Here is a 19,417-nt window from a genome sequence, read left to right as displayed (position 1 = left end):
GTAAAATTTAATAACACAGAATTGAATGAATTTAATAATAAAATGTACAACGAAGAAATGGGGGTTTTACTGGAGCATTTTAGTGTCATGAATTGAAGAGGGAGGATTTTTCCTGACGCACAATGTCAAAGCGTGAGAAATTGCAGAGGAAAATTCATTCTTTTATTCTTTTATTAACGAAAAACAAATGAGTAATTTTCCTATTGTTTGGAAAATAATAAATTTGATAAGTTCTCCTCCCAAATCGCATTTAATATAAATATATGGGAACTGAGCTCAAATTTTCTTAAATTTCAACTCAGTTCCGTTCACGCTTGACCATGTTTGCAATTCCCTGATGCAACCCCATAATATTCCACATCGTTGTAATAACGCATTTACGAACTTCCGGTTGTGACAGCCCCCAGCACCTCAGTCTCCAAAGTCCTGAATAGCGCCAAGTGAAAACGATTCAACAATGAACAGGATGCAGTCCTTAAGTTAACATTGCAAATCACAATGGCAACCGCAAATTCAAGCGACAGGTTGGTGAATAGACAAGAGAACCCGAAGTGGAAAAGTGTTACGAGTATTACTACAAATTATGAATATTTTTCATCCAGATTGTGGGAAAATTTACCTCAAACTGAGATTTTTACTTCATCGAGTGTGGGAACATTCCTTCGCCAAAATTAATTAACGAAACTCATTTAAGTATTTATGGCGTCATCAGGGAGAATAAAAGATGTGAAGATCCTGGTCATTTTGTTATATTCTAAGAAAATCGTAAGAATTATAGGAATTTATGCACGAGGCTGAATGAGATATTCATTGTTCTACAATTTCCGTGTAATATGGGGAATGTCGGCAATTTAGGGAAAATAGGGAAACTCTAAATTCTGATGAAGTGATCCCACCACTCCACAATTTCCTTCACAACTCTGAAAATGAACACAGGTGTCTCATCACGTTAATTTCAAATTTCCGTAGACGCATTAACGTTGAGGATAAAGCACAAAAAAATACACTCCGAGAGAATAATCGAAGCTATTCCCTTGTACGCGTGGGCCTTCACGATGACACGAAAGCTGTTACGGTAATACGTCCAACGACATCCCGTTGCAAATGTGGGAAATACATTTCAGTTGAATGAAAAATAGGAAAAGTAAAGTTTGAATATCCTGGGGAGTTACTCAGCCTGATTACTCGAGCTTCCCGTGCCTCAGAAAACGTAAAAAGAGAATGTTTTCAGCACACATTCAATGGAAGTAATCAATCTCATTTTCAATCACCGAATTAAATTATTTTCCTCTCCTCTCTTTGCTCCATTCAACGACGAAATTCCGAAAGTACGTTGTAGTCAATCCCGGGGTTCAGATTTATAGAGAGGGAGTAATAAAAATCTTCGTGCGAAAAAAGACTGAAATGAGTTGGGCCTTAATTAATGGGTTAGATACATGACAAAGGCTCGCCAGGATACAAAACACGTTTCATTCACTCTGCCTCATTCGATTTCCACTCAACTCGATTTACGGTGCATTTTCTTGAGTCGTTTTTCACAAAATGTTACAAATTAAGTTTATCACAATTTTATCAAACCGGTCAATAAAAACCCGGAATTTTTCCAATCTGTAGATCAAAATAATTCAAATAATGACTTAATAAACCAACCGATGCGTGAAGTCCTAAAAATCCACTATATCCAATCAATGGGTTCAGATTTATAGAGAGAGAATAATAAAAATCGCGTGTCCAAAAAGATAAGTGACTTGGACTTCAATTAATGGAAGAGATACATAACAAAGGCTCGCTCGGACAAAAATCTTATTGCATTCATTCTGTCCCATTTAATTCCCACTCGACTTGATTTACAAAGAATTTTCTTGATTCGTTTTCCACAGAATGTTGGAAAGGCCTCACCGCACGCGGTGGTGGTCACCGTCAGGGATTTATTGCCCGGAGCAATGAGAAAACTCCCTGCGTATCGCCAACAGTGAATAGGATCCTAGGGCCAATTAAATATTTTTCCCCTTCGTTTAATTGCTCCAATACACGAGTGCACACGAACTGGAAAAATGTGAATTTTTCATTCGACATTTCCTGGCACTTTTAGATATTTTTTTAATGCAATTCCACGGTAATAGCGAACCCATACCATTGGATTCATCATTGGGGAGTGAATTATGTAGCTTCAGGTGTTGACTAAGCCACTTTGGATCGAAAAAATACAAGAAAGAAAATTATTCCCAGGTTTTTTTTCTCTTGACCTGGGGCGACGCTGAGTCCTCTGCATAGGACATACAGTGGTGTATAAGGCGCGAGTAAATAAGGCGGATCGTGGGTGGTGTTAAAAAGAGGATGTAGCGTAGTTGATTGTTGCAATATTCCCTTTTTTCTGCTACAATAGAGCGTAATAAGCGGGTTCGATGATCAACCAGTCCACGCCTTTCCACTTTACGGGGAATTCCACCCCCTGAGCGTCAGAGTCGAAAGAGGAATAAAAACGGAAGTCCAAGTAGACTGCACATTTTGAACGCGATGACCTGACAGGTCTTCTGTTTTATAGATTGGCAGGGCTGTCTATCAGACAGTTGGAAAAATCAAAAGTGCTGAATTTACAGTGAAAAATAATTTACAATTTTTCAGAGAAAATTCAGGCAAAAATTATAATATCATCTGATAAAGGGCATGAAACACTCCCAAAAATGGCCGAGAATACAATTTTTTTCAGCTTCAATAATTACTTTAATGATCTACAATGTTACCTCTGGGTTTGCATAAAAAAAATTCAATTATCATTCGCACTCTGCCCCTCAGTAATGACCTGAACTCCCCATTTTAATCTTCGTAAAAGTTTCCACAAAATCATCAAATGACAGGTACTAATGGAGACTCCCTCGAGGCCATACTCCTCAGTACTCTCCAAGGGTGTCATCGTACTGTCCCTCCAACCCGATCACTCTTCAGTTGACGAAGGTCAGTACTCGCACTGGCTAATACACCAGGGCGTAACCTGCTTATGCATGCGTAAACGCATAATACTGATGTGCAATGTGCACGCCACATCGTGACAGGAGGGACACTGGCCATAGCACGCGCTACCCTCACGCGAAGAACGATCTTATCGGTTCACCTTCGCTCCTTACATTGTGCGGAAATAATTGCATTTCGTACCATCTTCATTGGGGTAATTAATCCGTTGGGGTGGGGGGGTATGAGCGACATTTGCCAGGAGGTAGTTATGATTAGTTATGCCTCGTTGATGATTATTTTTTCATAATTCGCTGAGGGGTAGTGAGACAGTTGTTGAATTAATAGCTCAACAGTTTTCAACTAGCTTTGGAGTACTTGTTAATTGTGAATACTATTATTGTACGGGGGCATGTGGGACGAAATGCCATGTGTGTCACTGCGAGAATTAAAGTTAAGATATAATTAGACAGTATTCAACATGAATGGAAATAATTGATTATTGTTCTTGTTATGTCATTAGTCTTCTTACTAATTTGATTTCGCAAATTTTCTGGGATAAGAAAAATGTAGGAAAAAATTCAAACTGCTCGATATAAATGGAATTAAAAAAAATAATTGTCATTTGTTTTTATCATTCTTTAAGGTCTGAGACAGTTGTTGAATTAATAGTTCAACAGTTTTGAACAAGGTTACAAGTATCCGTCAGTTTTCACTACTGTTATTATTTCAGAGCATGTGGAACTAGCCGACATATGTGTTACAGCAAGTGCAATTATCTTGAAGGATAAAAATGAAATGATAACTAACCCGTCGTTAACCTAACCACCCACGTATTTTTTTCATTTAATAATTAGTATTTCAATGAAATGTTACACAATGGGGGAATAAATCTACAAAAATCTTCCGCAACTCATCGAAATCGCCAAAACCAATATAATCCAATATATGCAGATATATTATCCAAGCAATGTGCAGACACAATTAATATTCCCCAATAACAAGATTTCACCTAAAATTTTCATCTACCCTGGAGCATTAAATTTACGCATAGAAGAAACATTAGTTAATTACCAGGAACATAACCAATGATTGGTGATCGAAACGTAGGCCGCAACTCATGGTGCTGTTAAGCCCGGAGTTATTGCCAGGATCATCGTTAAAACTAGAAATGTATCAGTCAGCCGCTTTTGCGGGGCTACGCCGTTGACCATATACACTATCTGACCATTCAACGTGAGAGTGGTACAGGGGGTTGAAGGACGGGGGTGAGGGGGTAGATGAGTATGGAGTCCAAAACCATTCGAAAACCGATGCACTGGCAAACGTATTTAATCCCCGCAACGCTCGAGGCGAACCGACATTTTGAGGATGAACCGTTTTACCCCCTCCCTCCCCCTCCCCCCTCTAACCCCCTGCGACGGCCGCCACTTCTACCACCCCTTGCCTATTCCAATTCCCCGGAATTCAGTATGAAATGCAACGACTATAATCCATCGAGGGTTGGTAGTGGTGTGATAAAGCCCTCTGGCATTCGTCATCGTATCACGTACAGACTGATAGCAACAGATGACCATATTTTTTACATGTTTAAGGGGATTTGATATTTTTCGGTGGTTTTTATACCTCGGGTAGTATTAGCGGTTGTGTAATTGAGCGAGAATGAAGGTCCGATTAAAATTACCGAAGATCGATTAAAAAATAGAGAACTTTCTGTGAATAACATACCGTGAATTGCGTCATTTTTCGATGGATCGTCGGTAATTTTTATCAAAAGTTTATTCTTCCTTGGGAATTTGGCAACTTTCGGGTCATTTTTCTTGAATAACTTTTATCCCGCCCCCATTGGATGAAAATAAATCAGCTATTCCTCGGCTATTCAACCAAATTTAAAATCCACGAAGGTGGAACCATGAAGCTGATGAGAAAAGACTGGACACAACTCATTTTATCCGAATTTTGTGGTCACTCTCGAGTATCAACGTAGCATCTCCCGGGCCGTAAATTCACCGAGAATAACGAGTGATCCTCATGCTGTGTCCCTACCCCCCGCTTCCACCCCCTGGTGAACGTACAACGCCACATTGCTATCGGATTATACCTTGCGACTTTTCGAGTTATCAACGTTGGGTTTTATTAATGACAGGGCTAGACGGTGTGGCCCCGCGTGTGGGTCTTTATGGCAGGACATAAACTCTAAACTGATTAACAGTAGCCAGTAGTCCGTTTCTCCTCTCACGAATATACATGCAATGGCTCTGAATGTATATTCACCGAAAGGAGGAGTGCTGAGGAGGGGTGGGTTGCCAAAACTACCACGTGCTGTGTCTCGTTAGCAATAGCCACCGGTTTATAGACCATCGTCGCTGAAATTAACATTGCCCAATTAAATTGATAGATGTTTCTAACCCAGTCGTGCCATTAAATCCCGTATCCCTTAGTAAAATTGCACGTAAATCACGAATTTCTACGCTCGTTATTTCGATTATACGTGTTCATTGACAATGGGGTAAAAACTAATTTCTCATATATAATGTTTCTCGACATTCACACGGAGAGGAAAAACTCTTTAAAAATTATGTGTCTATTCTGTCATCTGCCAGTCAAAACAATATTCAGTCAAAATTCCCTAAATTCCTGAAAGTTCTCTGAAAAAATTCATAACCGAATCGTAATTTTTGAAGAATGTTTTTCTCCAGTTGAAATTTTCAATCTTTTGTAAATTATCTCATGAATGCTCAGATTCCAACTCTTCTTATCAATCATTCACTCCCCGGTGTCACGCAAATGACGCATCGAATGATGAATTCAATAATGATTACTGTCATTACCCTGGCGATACGTACGATGAAGCCCGAGTTCTCCACTAAATCTTTGAGACGCCATTTCTCATGTTGGCCACTGTTCATCGAGTGTGCAATCGCATGTATGAAATAATACAGAGAATTTCATTCCCTGTTGCTCCTTGATCAAGGCGCACGGGAAAGCAGAATTATTTACATGCGATTACGCGTATGCTCATATTCTTGGGGTGCTGTAGAAGTTTCTGGGAACATTGCGGCTTTATTCCAGCCCTTGAAAGTTTCTTGTTCAGGGAACAACACGGATTACCGACAACAGGGAATAATGCTACATTTTTCTGAAGAACAATCTACCGGTTGTATCGGACTACGATCATAAATTAATATTCAATGTCATGACAGGTGGGGAGAGACACATTGATCAAATATTGGTCTTTTATTATTCCGTTTTGCTGATGATTATAGACTGTTAACAGTCTTTTTTCTTTGATTTGGAAATAAATCCGAGGTATCGCATATTGTAGAGATAATTCGGGCTTTGACGCATGCGGAAAAAAGAGTAATTTAAACAAAATGAAGTTTATCAGCGAGGAATAAATATTTTTTCAATGATACCCGACTTTTTTTTCGGATGAATGAATTATGAATTTTATATAATGGAAATATCTTCATCGGAAAACAATAATGAGATTATTCATCTTTAATAATATTGTCATAATGTCAAAACGCTTTTGTTGTGATTTTAAAGAGCTCGATAAAAGAAAATTTGAAAATTCAATGACGAAATCAATGGCGACTATAAATTTTAGTTCAATTGTTCCATTAAAATCAGTATAAAATTACTACAGTTCTGCTCATTAAAAATTCAGTGTAATTCAAAGCTGAACATGTCCATTTTTATTTAAAAACAGAAAAAAAGTTCTACGTTGCAACTTGTATTTTTCCTGAGACTATGCTATCATTGCATTTGCTTTTTCTTCGGTTATTACAGACCACATTCCCGCCCTTCCACCCCATATCCATAGAATCTCATCGAACCAGTAATCATGAAAAACTCAATTCATCATAGAACAGAAAATCAAAGCCGGCTATCATGACATATATTAACCATGACTCGATATGAAAGTGAAGCTCCAAGATCGTCCAATGATGTTCCTGCTTTTGATATAGTGTCGCGACGTGCGAGGGCTCTTTTGCGGTTATAAGGGTTGCCGGAAGGTACAGCTATTAGGCATAGCTATATCACTGCGGGATTCAGTGCGACGTGCTGGGCAGAGAGAGACTCGATGGTACGTATTTTGCCAGCCGGGGCTTATCTTTGTCAATTAAATTAACTCCCATGCGACACACGCTCATACCAAAGGGAAGGACACGTACGTGTACGTACACGTCGATTTCATTAAATCTCATCTTCATTTGCCTATTTTATGCTCTATAGAAACACACGGAAATTATTTTGTTTTTAAATCAACTCATCTGCAATTTTTTTCCAGGGAAAACCCTTTTTTTAGGGAAAAGCATTGAAAAATGGAGAGAAATGTTTATATTGATTATTTTAATTTATTATCATCTCTTCACTAGAGAAGAATTCACTCGAAATTGAATTGATCACAGGAATAAGGAGGGAGTTGATTTTCCCAACAACTTTCAATTAAATAAGAAATGTTAATTCACCATGTACTTCAGCTAAATAGAACTAAAGTGAATTCAACTACGTTAATTTTCTTTTCATTCGGTAGAAACAAATTGTACAACCAGTTATCCGAGACACCGGGGGTGCACTTAGCTGATGAGCGTCCAACAAAACTCGCTAAAAGCCGTAGCACGCAAACGGCCTCACGGTTATCCTCGCGTGTCGATCGGCCAAACGTGCGACACGAATACGTATAACCCACTCTAGTGATATCAAAGAGGTTCAACCAACTCCAACTATTTTATGGTGATGTGAATCCGTGTGCAGCGCTGTTACTTTTCGCTTTTTCATATTTATCTTTAATTGGAGCAATTTTTATATTTATGAGGCTGAATGAGTGAGTAACTAATTCATTCCATTCCTATTTGAAATTCACTGAATTAATTCTACGACAACAAAATAACGGATTTTGTTAATTTGATTTCACTTGAGGATATCCCAGTGCGGTCTGTAGCAAATTGCAAAAGATAAATTCCACTCATTATTCAAGTTGATCAAATTCATTCAATTGCATTGGGATTAAATTGGCAAATTAAATTGAGGTATTACCCCGTGAATCTATCGAATTATTAAAAGCACGAAAAAATGATATTTCCTTAATTCAATTTCATTTTAAGCGGATTAATTGTGATGGGAAATAAATTTCAAGGAGGTAGGGAGAGGAAGGCTCATAATGACGCGTATATCCGGACTTTATTGCGGTGCTTGACCGAGCAATAGAGTCTGAAAAAGTCCAGAAAGGTAAAAGAAAGAAAAAAAAACCAGTAATCGTTAACTTTTGCATGGTCACGTGTCCCACGGAGTTAAACCAACTATTATACGTTACGTTGTGCGAACGCATCGTAGTAATTTATTTTCAAAGGAATATAATGGACCACTGCACATTGGTAAATACACTGGGTATGTTTGGGCGTAGGTGGTGGAAGCAAAAGGTTAAGTACCTATTGGCCAGTCCTTGATACTAGGCCGTGTGTCGAGGGTTTATTCTGTGCATTATTTTTAAAGGCGTATGGCCGTCGGGGCGGAGAAATTTTTTTTTATGTTTCTCTCGCTCCTGGGGGTTTTGTTGGCATTTGTGGCGCCCACAAATCCCCCCTCCCCCTCCCCGGTAGCCAGGGGGCTGATTTTGAATTTTTTTTTTCGAAAGGAAAGTGACTTTTGCCAAAATGGAATTTAGAAGCCGAGTGATTTTTTTTTCTCAATGCCAACAAAACCCCCAGGACCGCGGGAAGCTGTTAGCAATAGAAAAACAATTTGCGATTTGTTTTTCTTTCGCATCGCGAACTGGAATAAATATCCAATTCGAATCTCAATCTAGTTCAGAGATATCTCCGACGAAGGTAATGCAAAGAAAGAGTTTAGTCCAAGCAATTCATGGGAAATTCCCCTGAAACGACTGCTACGATTTGCTTATAGTCATCCTCTGGTATACATTGTCCCCAATAATTCCCCAAGACATGCAAAATCCGGGAGAACTAGAGCAGCTTAATAACTCCGAGTTTGTATCGCATAGTGTCATCACACTACTATCAGCACCTACATCCACACATCCATCACCCTCTACCACCTCGAAGTTTAATACTCTGTGTAGTTTTCTCTAGGCAGCTCAGAATGGGGTTAGAAAAATGATGCGCCGTACAATGGTCACTTTATTCGCGTAATTGACTCAATGGCCATTTAGCGAGGATGTATAGATGTATTGGAGACAAGTGGTGTAGGGGAAAATATGGAGGTAGGGGGAATAATCGTGATCGCCTTGATGGGCTTTCTTTGTTTCCATGAGGAACACTGAGATTGATACTTGAGCAAATTAGAAAAACACTTGAGATTAAAATATTATATTATTATCGCGAATTTCATTTGAACGTGATACGTTCATTCATCAATGTTGCAAAGGAATTAATAATCAGTTGAACAATTTATTTTCAGAACTTTCTTCAAACCAATTATATTAAATAATTCAGGATCAATCTCGGCATCTTCGAGATATATTGTACATCAACTCTTTATCGCCCAATCACGCCATGTCCCAAGGACATACCGTACATGCCCTCCTCCAGTTCCTCTCGTGTCTAGCCCACCTCACTGGCGATTGCTCATTCGAGAAACTAGTTAGCAAAGTCGATAAAGCCACAGCGTTTAAAACGTCCATTGCCCCAACCCTTCCTACCCTAGAATTTTCGACTACCAGAGAATGCATCTGACACCTGACCAAGCGATAACTACAATTCTCTCCCTTTGAAAAAAAAAGAACAAAAAAGAAAATTAATTCAAATGAATTTGGAAAAAATTTGTGATCAGCCACATAGAAAGCCACATCACCTATATTATTTTATATATTAATTTAATTTCCACTGCCGTTGGCAGATTGAGCTAATTGATTGACGAAAGCTAATAATAAAATCAGGTGGAAAAATTGTACTTTAAAATTTTCTAGATGGCAGTGGTTTAGCATAACAAAAAACAATGATGTTTGAGTAATTTCAAAGCATTGGCTCGGACGCAAAAACACATATGAAAATTTAGCATCGTTGTGACCCTAGCCCTCCGCAATCAATTACCCCATCAACTCTTTTGTGTTCCAGATAGACCTATTACATTATCAGCGCTGGACCCCGAGGAATCACTGATAGAGAGGAACGAGTAGCAAGAAAAAAGGGAGAATAACTCCCGGTATGATGGTGTTGTCGTTGGGCCATTGACAGGCCCAGCTGTTCGCCTCCAATTAGCCTCGCTTGATAAGCTCAACAATACCAGCATTATTACGACGAACAACCGTCTCACTGACCCATCAACGTCTCCAACAAACTTTGATACAGAGGCTTATGCTTATTAAAATAAACCATCCCCAGTTTAATTGAATTCGTGAAAAAAAGATTTCGTCGTCTAATCTCATATTAATTAATTTGGGTCAATGAAATGTTTTATGGTGATTCAACAATTAAGTGTGAGCATCCTCATTCGATATTGGATTTATCAGTCATCCTGCAGTGAAATGTCTACTTTATCGTAAAGCAGTCACGTCCTCCAGTTTATCGGAGTTATCAGTGTGTAATTTATCGTTATTTTTCATGCGCAATATTTTTACTTTTGCGGTGACGATGTAAACAAATCGTTAGACAGATCATGGATCATTAGGGAGAAATCGTACTACTTGTTCAGCCAAGGCAACTTTGTATTCGGAGGAGTTTATGTGAGCTACATAAATTTTAATTTTGTGGTATTTAACAAATACGTTGCGTTGACTACGAAATCACACCCCAAATTATTTGCCTAAAAAAAGACAAATCCACTAGCTATCATTGCCAGAAAAAAAAATCATGGGTACTTGACTACTAATTTTCAATTTAGGGGCTAAGAAGTTGACGAAATTCCAATAAAATTTCAGACTTTGAAGCGTAAGAAGGATAAGAATTCTTTAATTATTTAACTATCTAACCTCCAATGATATTAACAGTTCTCTGATTAGTTTTCGCCTACATCATATTGAATGTCATTATCCCCAACTTCAAGATCGCCTTTATGTAAATGGAAATGAATGTTACCGTCCCGTTCGATTATTCGTCGAGATTTTGAGTTTCAAAAATTAAGATGTTCTAAAATATAAGTGAAATTGCCACACGATAAAAATTTCCGCACTTTGTTGCAGAAAATTCAAACAAAATTTTCTAAGGGAAACGCCGTTTCAATTTTCACATCACCATGAAAATTATGTTTACTCAAAATAAAAAAGCCCATCCACAAGACTATTACTTCGATCAAGCCACCAACGAGAGGTCGTGGCTCTCCCAAGTGGTCATCGTGTAACGGCTACTACACTTAAAAGCACGTGCGTGCGTAGTACGATACGTAGTACTACGACTCGACTCCCTCCCCTCGTTCGTTTCGCTTTCTCCATCGTTCGTCCGGCTCGTACATCGTTCGATGCCAATGATCCCTACTACTCGCAACGTATAACAAAAAGGGAAGAGAGATTTGCCAGCGGCAATGACGTCACAAGTGGCACTGACCTTACTTTAACCGGCGCGTTCCTTCGGGGATTCTCTCCTTGGCTGAGGGTTCCTCTCTCCCCCTTCACCTTTGGGCGCTGTCCTTGGTGGCGGTGATGGGGTACTGCATCGGCCATTGCATCTGGCGATCCAGGTGCAGGAGGGGGCTGAAACGTAAGTGAATTATGAGCTATTTGCATCAATTTATTGGATTTTATCGCCTACCACGTGCAACATTCATTGCAATTCAACAAAAATATTATCCAGGACTTAACTTTGATAAAGAAATTACGAATATTTCGACGATGAATATTCACATATAATACCACAAGTGGTTCAAAATTATCGAATATTTCCCGATAGATTCGTTGCAAACAAATGAAGGAGTCAAGTTTTTCAGGCTAAAAAATCACGAGTGCGAAGCACGAGTGATTTTTCCTGAAAAACTTGACGACTTCATTTGTATGCAGGGAACCTAGAGGGAAATATTCTATAATTTTGAAGCTCGAGTGGTATTCAGGGGATTATTTTTCCTATCCAAATTTCGGCCAAGAGAATTGCGCCATGACATGAAAAGAGGTTTATTTGGTTAAGTGTCGTTTGTTTACCAAAATATTCAAAAAATTATCGCTGATATTCGAGGTAGGCTATACAAAATATCAACAAATGGTGCAATTCTATTGGCTGAAATTTGGGTGGGAAAAATAATCAATAAAAATTACAAGTCAAAATACGTTTGGAAGTGAATTTTCCATACGAATCCCTGACCGTAAAAATTACGCTTTACTTCCTTAAAAATTATGGAGCTTTTGAAAATTCTTATATTCACAGTCACAGACTACAAAATTTAATCTTAGGTTCAGAATTTTGTTTTTTATTGCGGTAACCGCAACGCAATAATTTCGTGATGAATAAATAGCAGTTAATCAAGAGATTATTTTTTCATAAGGTTTACAAGCACCTCTTGCGTATAATTATGTTTAAATAAATAGCGTTGTGAATGCATGAAGGACATTTGGATTGATCTATCAAAAGATCACTTCGAATTACCAGTTTCAAATGGTAAATTAACTCATCATATGGAGTCAAACGTCCCTTTGATCTGAATGTGAATAAGAACCCATTGATATGAATAAAAAGTATCGAAATTGCAGGCTAATGAACAGACATGAAGACTGGACAGGGAGATGGATAAATTCACAAACTGTGTGGAGGAACGTTTGATGTTTGGAAATCGAGAATGGGGAATGAATTTGAACAACACGATAGAGGCATTAATTACGGATCAAGAAATATTAATTTTTATCGGTTGTTTCATTAACTATTTATAATTGGAAGATGAACTCTTCGATATAAATCCAAGGAAGTTACCGCAATCCAATTCGTCATTATTTATTATTTAATTGAAAGACTCCCAGCTCCCTATTATCGATATACTCGAGTAACCAAACACCGCGAACGACAAACCACACGATATCTCGCAAAAAAAGAAAAAAATCTTGAGTTCAAGGGCCGAGGCCACAGCTCGACTAAAACACGCGCGTAAAAAAGCGGGAAAAAAGGGAAAGGCATATGAAAACAGAACACAACATGTGAACCCACATGCGTGTGACTCAGTGCCGCGTTAGGAAACTACATAGTAGGGTGAAAAAAAAAACCAGAAAACACAGGACGAGGAAAAACTGGGGATCACAGACCAGCACACACGTGGCTGAACACGTGTCTCGTCGATGTGCTCGCGTCATAGGGTGTCACCGCAGTTTATTATTTCCACCTTACGTGCGATTAACTTTCTGCTTCGAAAAAAGGGGATGAAATAGAAAAATAAAAAATGATAAAACATAAGTACAAATTTGTGGAAATATACCCTGGTTATGTACGAACATACAATTTGATTTATGGGAGAAAAAATCGAGAGAATGTCACCCTCTTGAGTTAGAAAATAATAATTGACCAATTTAGTTAAATTAAGAATGAAGAGTTGATAGTTAGAATTAATATTTTTAATCAAAATAGATATTTCCACCGGATTTTTTTTACATTATTCCTTCGCAATGAATAATCACCAAGAAATGACGCATGTGACATCGTACTAGTTTTTCTGGTCGGGGGAATTCCGCAGCGATGAAAATGTAATGAACATAATGAGAACGCAATCAATAACCAATAGGGGCCGAATAAATTAGCCGCCTGAAGACGCCCGGGGCGAGTCAATACCTCAACTGTTCCAAGTAATTCCCGAATCGTATTATCAGAACAATCTCCATATCTTTGAACCTCCCTCCAATACCTGAGCGCCCATGAAGTGAGGACAATTGGGCGAGTTATCGTCAGCACAAGGTACTATCCGAAAATCCAATCAAGAACCAGGTGTATATACTCCCGGTAATTCCACGATTATAATGGCAACAGTTAACGCCAAGATATCAACTCTGTTTCGTTGCCAGTCCTAGAAGTGAATATTCCAGTCATCCTCAACCCCTCTACACCTGAATATAATGTAACAGAGCTAGAGGCGTGGGTATTGTGTGCAGTTATAGACGGGAGGGATGCCTACCAGTGACCAGTAATTGCCGGGGATAGACCAGGTCCAGATGCTTCCCAATCAGAGGTACCTCACGATTGAGGATATATCCCACTGTGTTGACCCCATCGTGTCACCCCTTTGTATCACCGTGTACATATGATTTTGTCGGAGTTGTGTTGGTGGAGGAGCTGATGGGTGAACTCGCCACAGTGCCGTGACTGCGTTGAGAACGGCCGGTTAGTTCCTGACCATACGCATGGTAGCACCGGTTAATTGGCATTCGACACAATAGATTATGGGGAAAATTTTCAGATTCGGAGGAAAATCATTTCACTTTCGTTTCGGTGGGATGAAGTGAGGAATTGCGCGAAGCTTTTACTTTCGAATAATGGTATGTTATATTATTTCTTTTTTTCCAATTCCTTTTCAGGATCTTTTAAACTTAGATTTCAAATACAAGAGTTTATTGAATTAGAACTTCAGACTTATTAATTTTGAGAGAAGTATGAAAAGAGAAAATTGAGTAAATTGAAAATATTTTGTTATAATCAATTAATTCAAATGAGTGGGCATCAAACTAGTCACATCATTTGATTTTTTAAATTTACAGCAGTATTGAAACATTAATTCAGAGATAATCCTCGGAGTTTGCGGAAGGATCGAGGAACCGATAAAGAATTCTCCCCGATGACCACCCCCTACTTTAATTACTTTCGCGCTCCAGTTAACAGTTCAATTCAATAACGTCTGTCGCTTGAAATATCGACGACAATAGCATTCTTTATATATCTCTATTTCTTCCTTTCACCGTAGTTTTTCCTCTCGCTATTCATCTGTCGCTGTCGTCTCGTTGCAATTTTTTTTCCTTATTTTCCACCCCGACGTACCACCTAGCCCCTGGAAGATCGTAGACGCGGAGCCACTCAATTCCGTTCCCCAGCATTAAGCCATCGAAAGGCAGTAACCGTCTTAAATTTATCGCCCTTTGGGTATTCCCAACTGCAGTTGTTGGTTTTTTTTTATTTAGTTGCGTAGTTCGATATAAGATTGACAATAAGAAATAAGTCATTGGAAGACTTGAAGAAAAATTAAAATGTTTCTGTCAAGTGATGTTAAAAACATTTTTGTTATTCCATTAAAAAATATTCTTTCCGATTCATTCAAAACTAAATACTCTTACAAATTTTCCACCACTGCCATTTATCACTGATAAATGATAGGAAATATTTGTACAGTCGATAAAATGTTCTCCATAGCCGTACATTTCTTTGAAAAATCACATTAAATGAATCGCAAATAATCTCTCACGTCCCGTAAATTCTAATTACGTTCATATTCATGATAAAATAAAAGGAAACAGTAAAAATACCGCAAAAAGTCGAGACATAATTTCACCCAACTGAGGGGAAGAAGCTCCATAACTCGGGTTCATTTATTTTTATTCATCTCACTCGCATTCAATTGTCAAAAGGTATTGCCCTCTCTCTTATCCTCTTTTTCTCTCCCTCATCCACGAATATACCGAGGAGAATGGGGAGGGTTAAAGTGGTATGAAGCCCACCCCGGTCACCCTTTCTCACCCAAGCAATATCGTTCGGTCAGACAACGCTGGACAATGGGCGACGGCATTGAATTCAGAGGCCCTCGGAAGGGGAATGGAACAAGGGCGCCAAGTGGTAGAAGAGTCAGACAAGAGAAATACAGAGAGAAACGCTTCGCAGGACACTCATGTGTCATTTAACTGAAATACCTCCGATCCGACGAACTGATTTACAACCACCCACCGCCCCTATTCCACTCTACTATTGCAAAATACTCGTCCCTGTAATGTTGCGATTTTTTTTTATTCTATACGCGCGCTAGTTCTTCTCTTTCGTTTTCGGTTTTTCTCGCATCGACGGTGAATTTTATTCCTCTTTATCTTTTTATTTTCGTACGAAAACGACACAACAACTCACACCACCCCGAGTGAGCTGTTTTGTGTCCCCGAGCACCGAAGAGTTGTGGGCATCGCGTGGCAAATTTATTTATCGCTCAGCCACGTCCCCGAAGTGCCGATGAAGAAGGAATAAACCGGGAGGGGGTAAATAAACTGCAGTGAAAACGATTTTCATGGACAGAGTGAATTTTTTGAAAATTTACGCGGGGAATTATATCGGAGGACGTTCCGATGAGGTGCGAATGACCGAGAAAAAATTGTTTTTCACCAGAATAAAAGTTGAACGACTGATTAAAAACACTAATAACTGTCTGTAAATATATAAACCAACAATAATCACTAATTAACAATACCAGTTGGCTCTTAAATACTTGGCAGTATTCACTGGAAACCTTCCCAATTTTTCAACGCAGTAGCAGAATAATTATGTATCCTCCAATATCGAATAAAAACCTCTCCACCACTCACATTATCACTCCTGCTATTCACTCCTCCTCCTTCCTCCTTTGTCAACTGTCGAATTTCCATGGATGAGGATGAGAACGGAACTCTGAAGGACTTGGGTTTCGTTTTACAATGGAAAACACAGAATAACGGGAGTCGGTTAAAAATACACGAGAGGAATGCACCAGGGAAAAGAGAAGAGAAGTTATAACTGAGGATGTTGCCATGGGGATGCTGCCTCGAAGTTCTGTTGGCGTGTGCCATTGGAAAGACCAGAAGAAAGGAATAACAAAAAAAAAAAACAAAATAAATGAAAAAGCAGAATTTGATGAACGACATATTCTCGATGGGTTTCAAATCTTTTTTCACGTCACTCAAGACTTAATTAATGGGAATGTGATAAATTTTTTTTCCGTGTTAATTAGCGGAGGAGAATGAACTATAGTCAATAGGCATATTTTCGGGAGGGAGGGCGGGGGGATGGGAATCGTTGGCTTATTCAAGGAACAATAACCATGATGGATGAAATTACGCACATCTATGTATATCCAGCAAACTCCTATCCAGGGAGATTAGATAGTTGCTCAAAGGAGGCGACAGCGAGGGACCGAACAGGAGGGAGGGAAAGGGGATTGTAAACCGATCTATACATATGTACATCCGCCAGCGTATCCACAATGCTCGAGTAATTATGTACCTCAGTGTCAACACGGGGTGGAATAATCAGGATAGTACGTGTGTATCATAGGGTGTATCAATTCAGACACAAAAATTTGTGGATTCACTAATTGGGTAATTATCCACTGGGTGACAATGAAATTAATTAAAAAACCTACACTATATCGATTGACTCCCTCAATGTAAATTCTACGGAATGATTAAAACTATATCAGAGAATAGGGAGTGAAACCAAAGAACCCGTCAAAGATAGATTGTACCTTGCTAATGTCAGGACAATTAATTTCCAATGAAGCCTGACTGCACCATCCACAGGGCTAAGAACCATCCATTAAACATTCCCGGATGTTTAATCAGAACTCTAAAGTAGTCATGGGGATAATTGGACGGTGGCAGGAGCTGTATTTGCCACCGTCTCCCGCTTTTTGACCATGAATGAAGAGCAGAGAGAAAAAGGTGGATTTGAAAAAAGTGGTAAAATGTACACTCACGTGAGCTGGGTGGAATTGTATCGCCCTCTCCGAAAGAATACTAGTGAAAACAGGGTGGCTGAGAGGGCAAGGGGTTGCACAGGGCAAACATGTCAGTTGCAGTGGTGGGCCATTAATTAGGAGGACTCTCCTCTCTCGGTTGAATCGCCCGCTTCTACTCTCATCCGACTGTCTCTTTCCTGCAATTGGCGAAAAAATACATTGCTTTGGGGGAGAGGAGGGGGGAATGGGGGGAAAAGCAACACACAATATCTACTCTGTCTTTTGCGCCAGTTCCATTTACGTTTTGTCACAGTTATGTTACTTTGTCAACATTTTTGTGAATCGACTTTTTTATATTAAAAAAAATTCAAGATTATGCAAACCATTTAGGGGAATAATGGCAATATTAAATATTCAGAGTATATTGATAAATATAAATGTTTTGAACCTAGAATTTCTGAATATTTTTTCTTACTTATAGATCAGTGAAAAAAAAACCCAAACATTCCTTCTACATCCAATAATTCATGTTTTCAAATCTCACATTCTGAAAAATAAATACGAGCATAAATAAATAATTATGCATAGTATGTGATCGAATAAAGTATCCCATTGAGAATCAATCAAAAGCACCGACATAGTAATAGGTGAAAAGGCAACAAGAAAATAAAGAGTCAATGAGTAGAGAAAAAAAGAGAAAGAAATAAACTGAAAATAGTCCAGGGGGGGAAGACAAAAAAGATTGGATGAGAGGCCCAGTGGACAATATTAGACGTTCATTAGTTTGAAGCACGTAATTACACCCACAAAAGCCCTCGTGTAGGCACGCGACCAGTGCGACATATGGCGAAAGGCACACCGTAGCGCTGGAGAAATGATGAGAAGTGCATAAATGTCGTCCTGACGATTTGCTATACACGCGGGTTTGACATTTCGTGAGTCAGAAAAAAAGTGACGTGACGGTGACTAGCGTGAGTACCCAATGTGGATTATGTATCGTTAAAACTGGGAGAGACAGAGACAGAGAGAGAGAGAGAATAATCGGGTAGTGCCGGTGGTACTCGAGCTATGGGGTTTATCAAGATTCGTTGGAGTACCTTGATGGCATCCAGGTGAGGATTAACAATGTAAGTACTACGATTGTTCAGTAATTTTCATGCGGTTAGTTGAGGCTATGAGTGCACGACGACATGCAATTGTAAGCTATTTTTCATTATAGATTGTTGACATGAATGAAAGTTTCATTCAATTGAAGTTGAAGTAGAATTGAGGAAGAAATTTTGAAAATCTATCTGGTGACATTTCTCTTAAGGATCAAAAACTATTTGCAAAATTTCAAAGAATGAGAAATCGAATGAAACGGAAATTACGACGCTACCTGTTTCCCCCATTGCTCTAGAAAAATTTCACAACTTTTCAATGACATTCCTATCATGCCGAAATTTCGGCGTTTTACAAGCTCAAATTTAATCAGAATAAAGTTTAGACGCGCGAAAACCCGGCTGATACATCAGAATAGTCTTGGATAATAAAATGCGAGTGCAGCATCCCATGAATTTGGTAAAAGGATGAATACCAAAAATTCACCTTTTTCATTCTCCCCCATAACATTTTGTAATCCACCAGAGGGTGAAGACGCGGAAGGGGTTAATAACCGAGAGCGTGGAGATAGGCAGACGGAGAACAATAAAATGTTTCATCGAAGACCGTTGGGTTGAGTAAAGTAGATGAGTTTAAAGTGAAGAAAACAGGATGAATACCCATCTGTCTCGAAATAGGGTTTGTTTTCGGAGTTAAACTGCAACGCTTGCATCTCAGGGCTAAATTCCTCAGAAGGAGCTTCCACCCCTCATTTTGGAAGGCACTATCTGGTATGGCTGGATGCGTCACGGTAGAGAAGATACTCTCATCGCTGTCTTCATTA

The 19,417-nt window shown here is 39.0% G+C and overlaps 1 protein-coding gene across 1 annotated transcript in view; it reads right to left on the bottom strand.

The window, feature by feature from the left end:
• The window catches only part of LOC135159843 (uncharacterized), a 131,050-nt gene that overhangs the window by 48,528 nt on the left and 63,105 nt on the right, over nt 1–19,417 (bottom strand). Inside the window, exons 4-5 of the mRNA XM_064115934.1 lie at nt 17,512–17,690; nt 11,454–11,599 (exon numbers count right to left, since the gene is read on the bottom strand). Coding sequence (XP_063972004.1) covers nt 11,454–11,599; nt 17,512–17,690 — 325 coding nt within the window. The remainder of the gene's footprint in view (nt 1–11,453; nt 11,600–17,511; nt 17,691–19,417) is intronic.

This window comes from Diachasmimorpha longicaudata, chromosome 2 (genome assembly GCF_034640455.1).
Source record: "Diachasmimorpha longicaudata isolate KC_UGA_2023 chromosome 2, iyDiaLong2, whole genome shotgun sequence".
In the NCBI taxonomy this organism is placed as follows: domain Eukaryota; kingdom Metazoa; phylum Arthropoda; class Insecta; order Hymenoptera; family Braconidae; genus Diachasmimorpha; species Diachasmimorpha longicaudata.
This window is presented reverse-complemented; position numbering and strand designations above follow the sequence as displayed.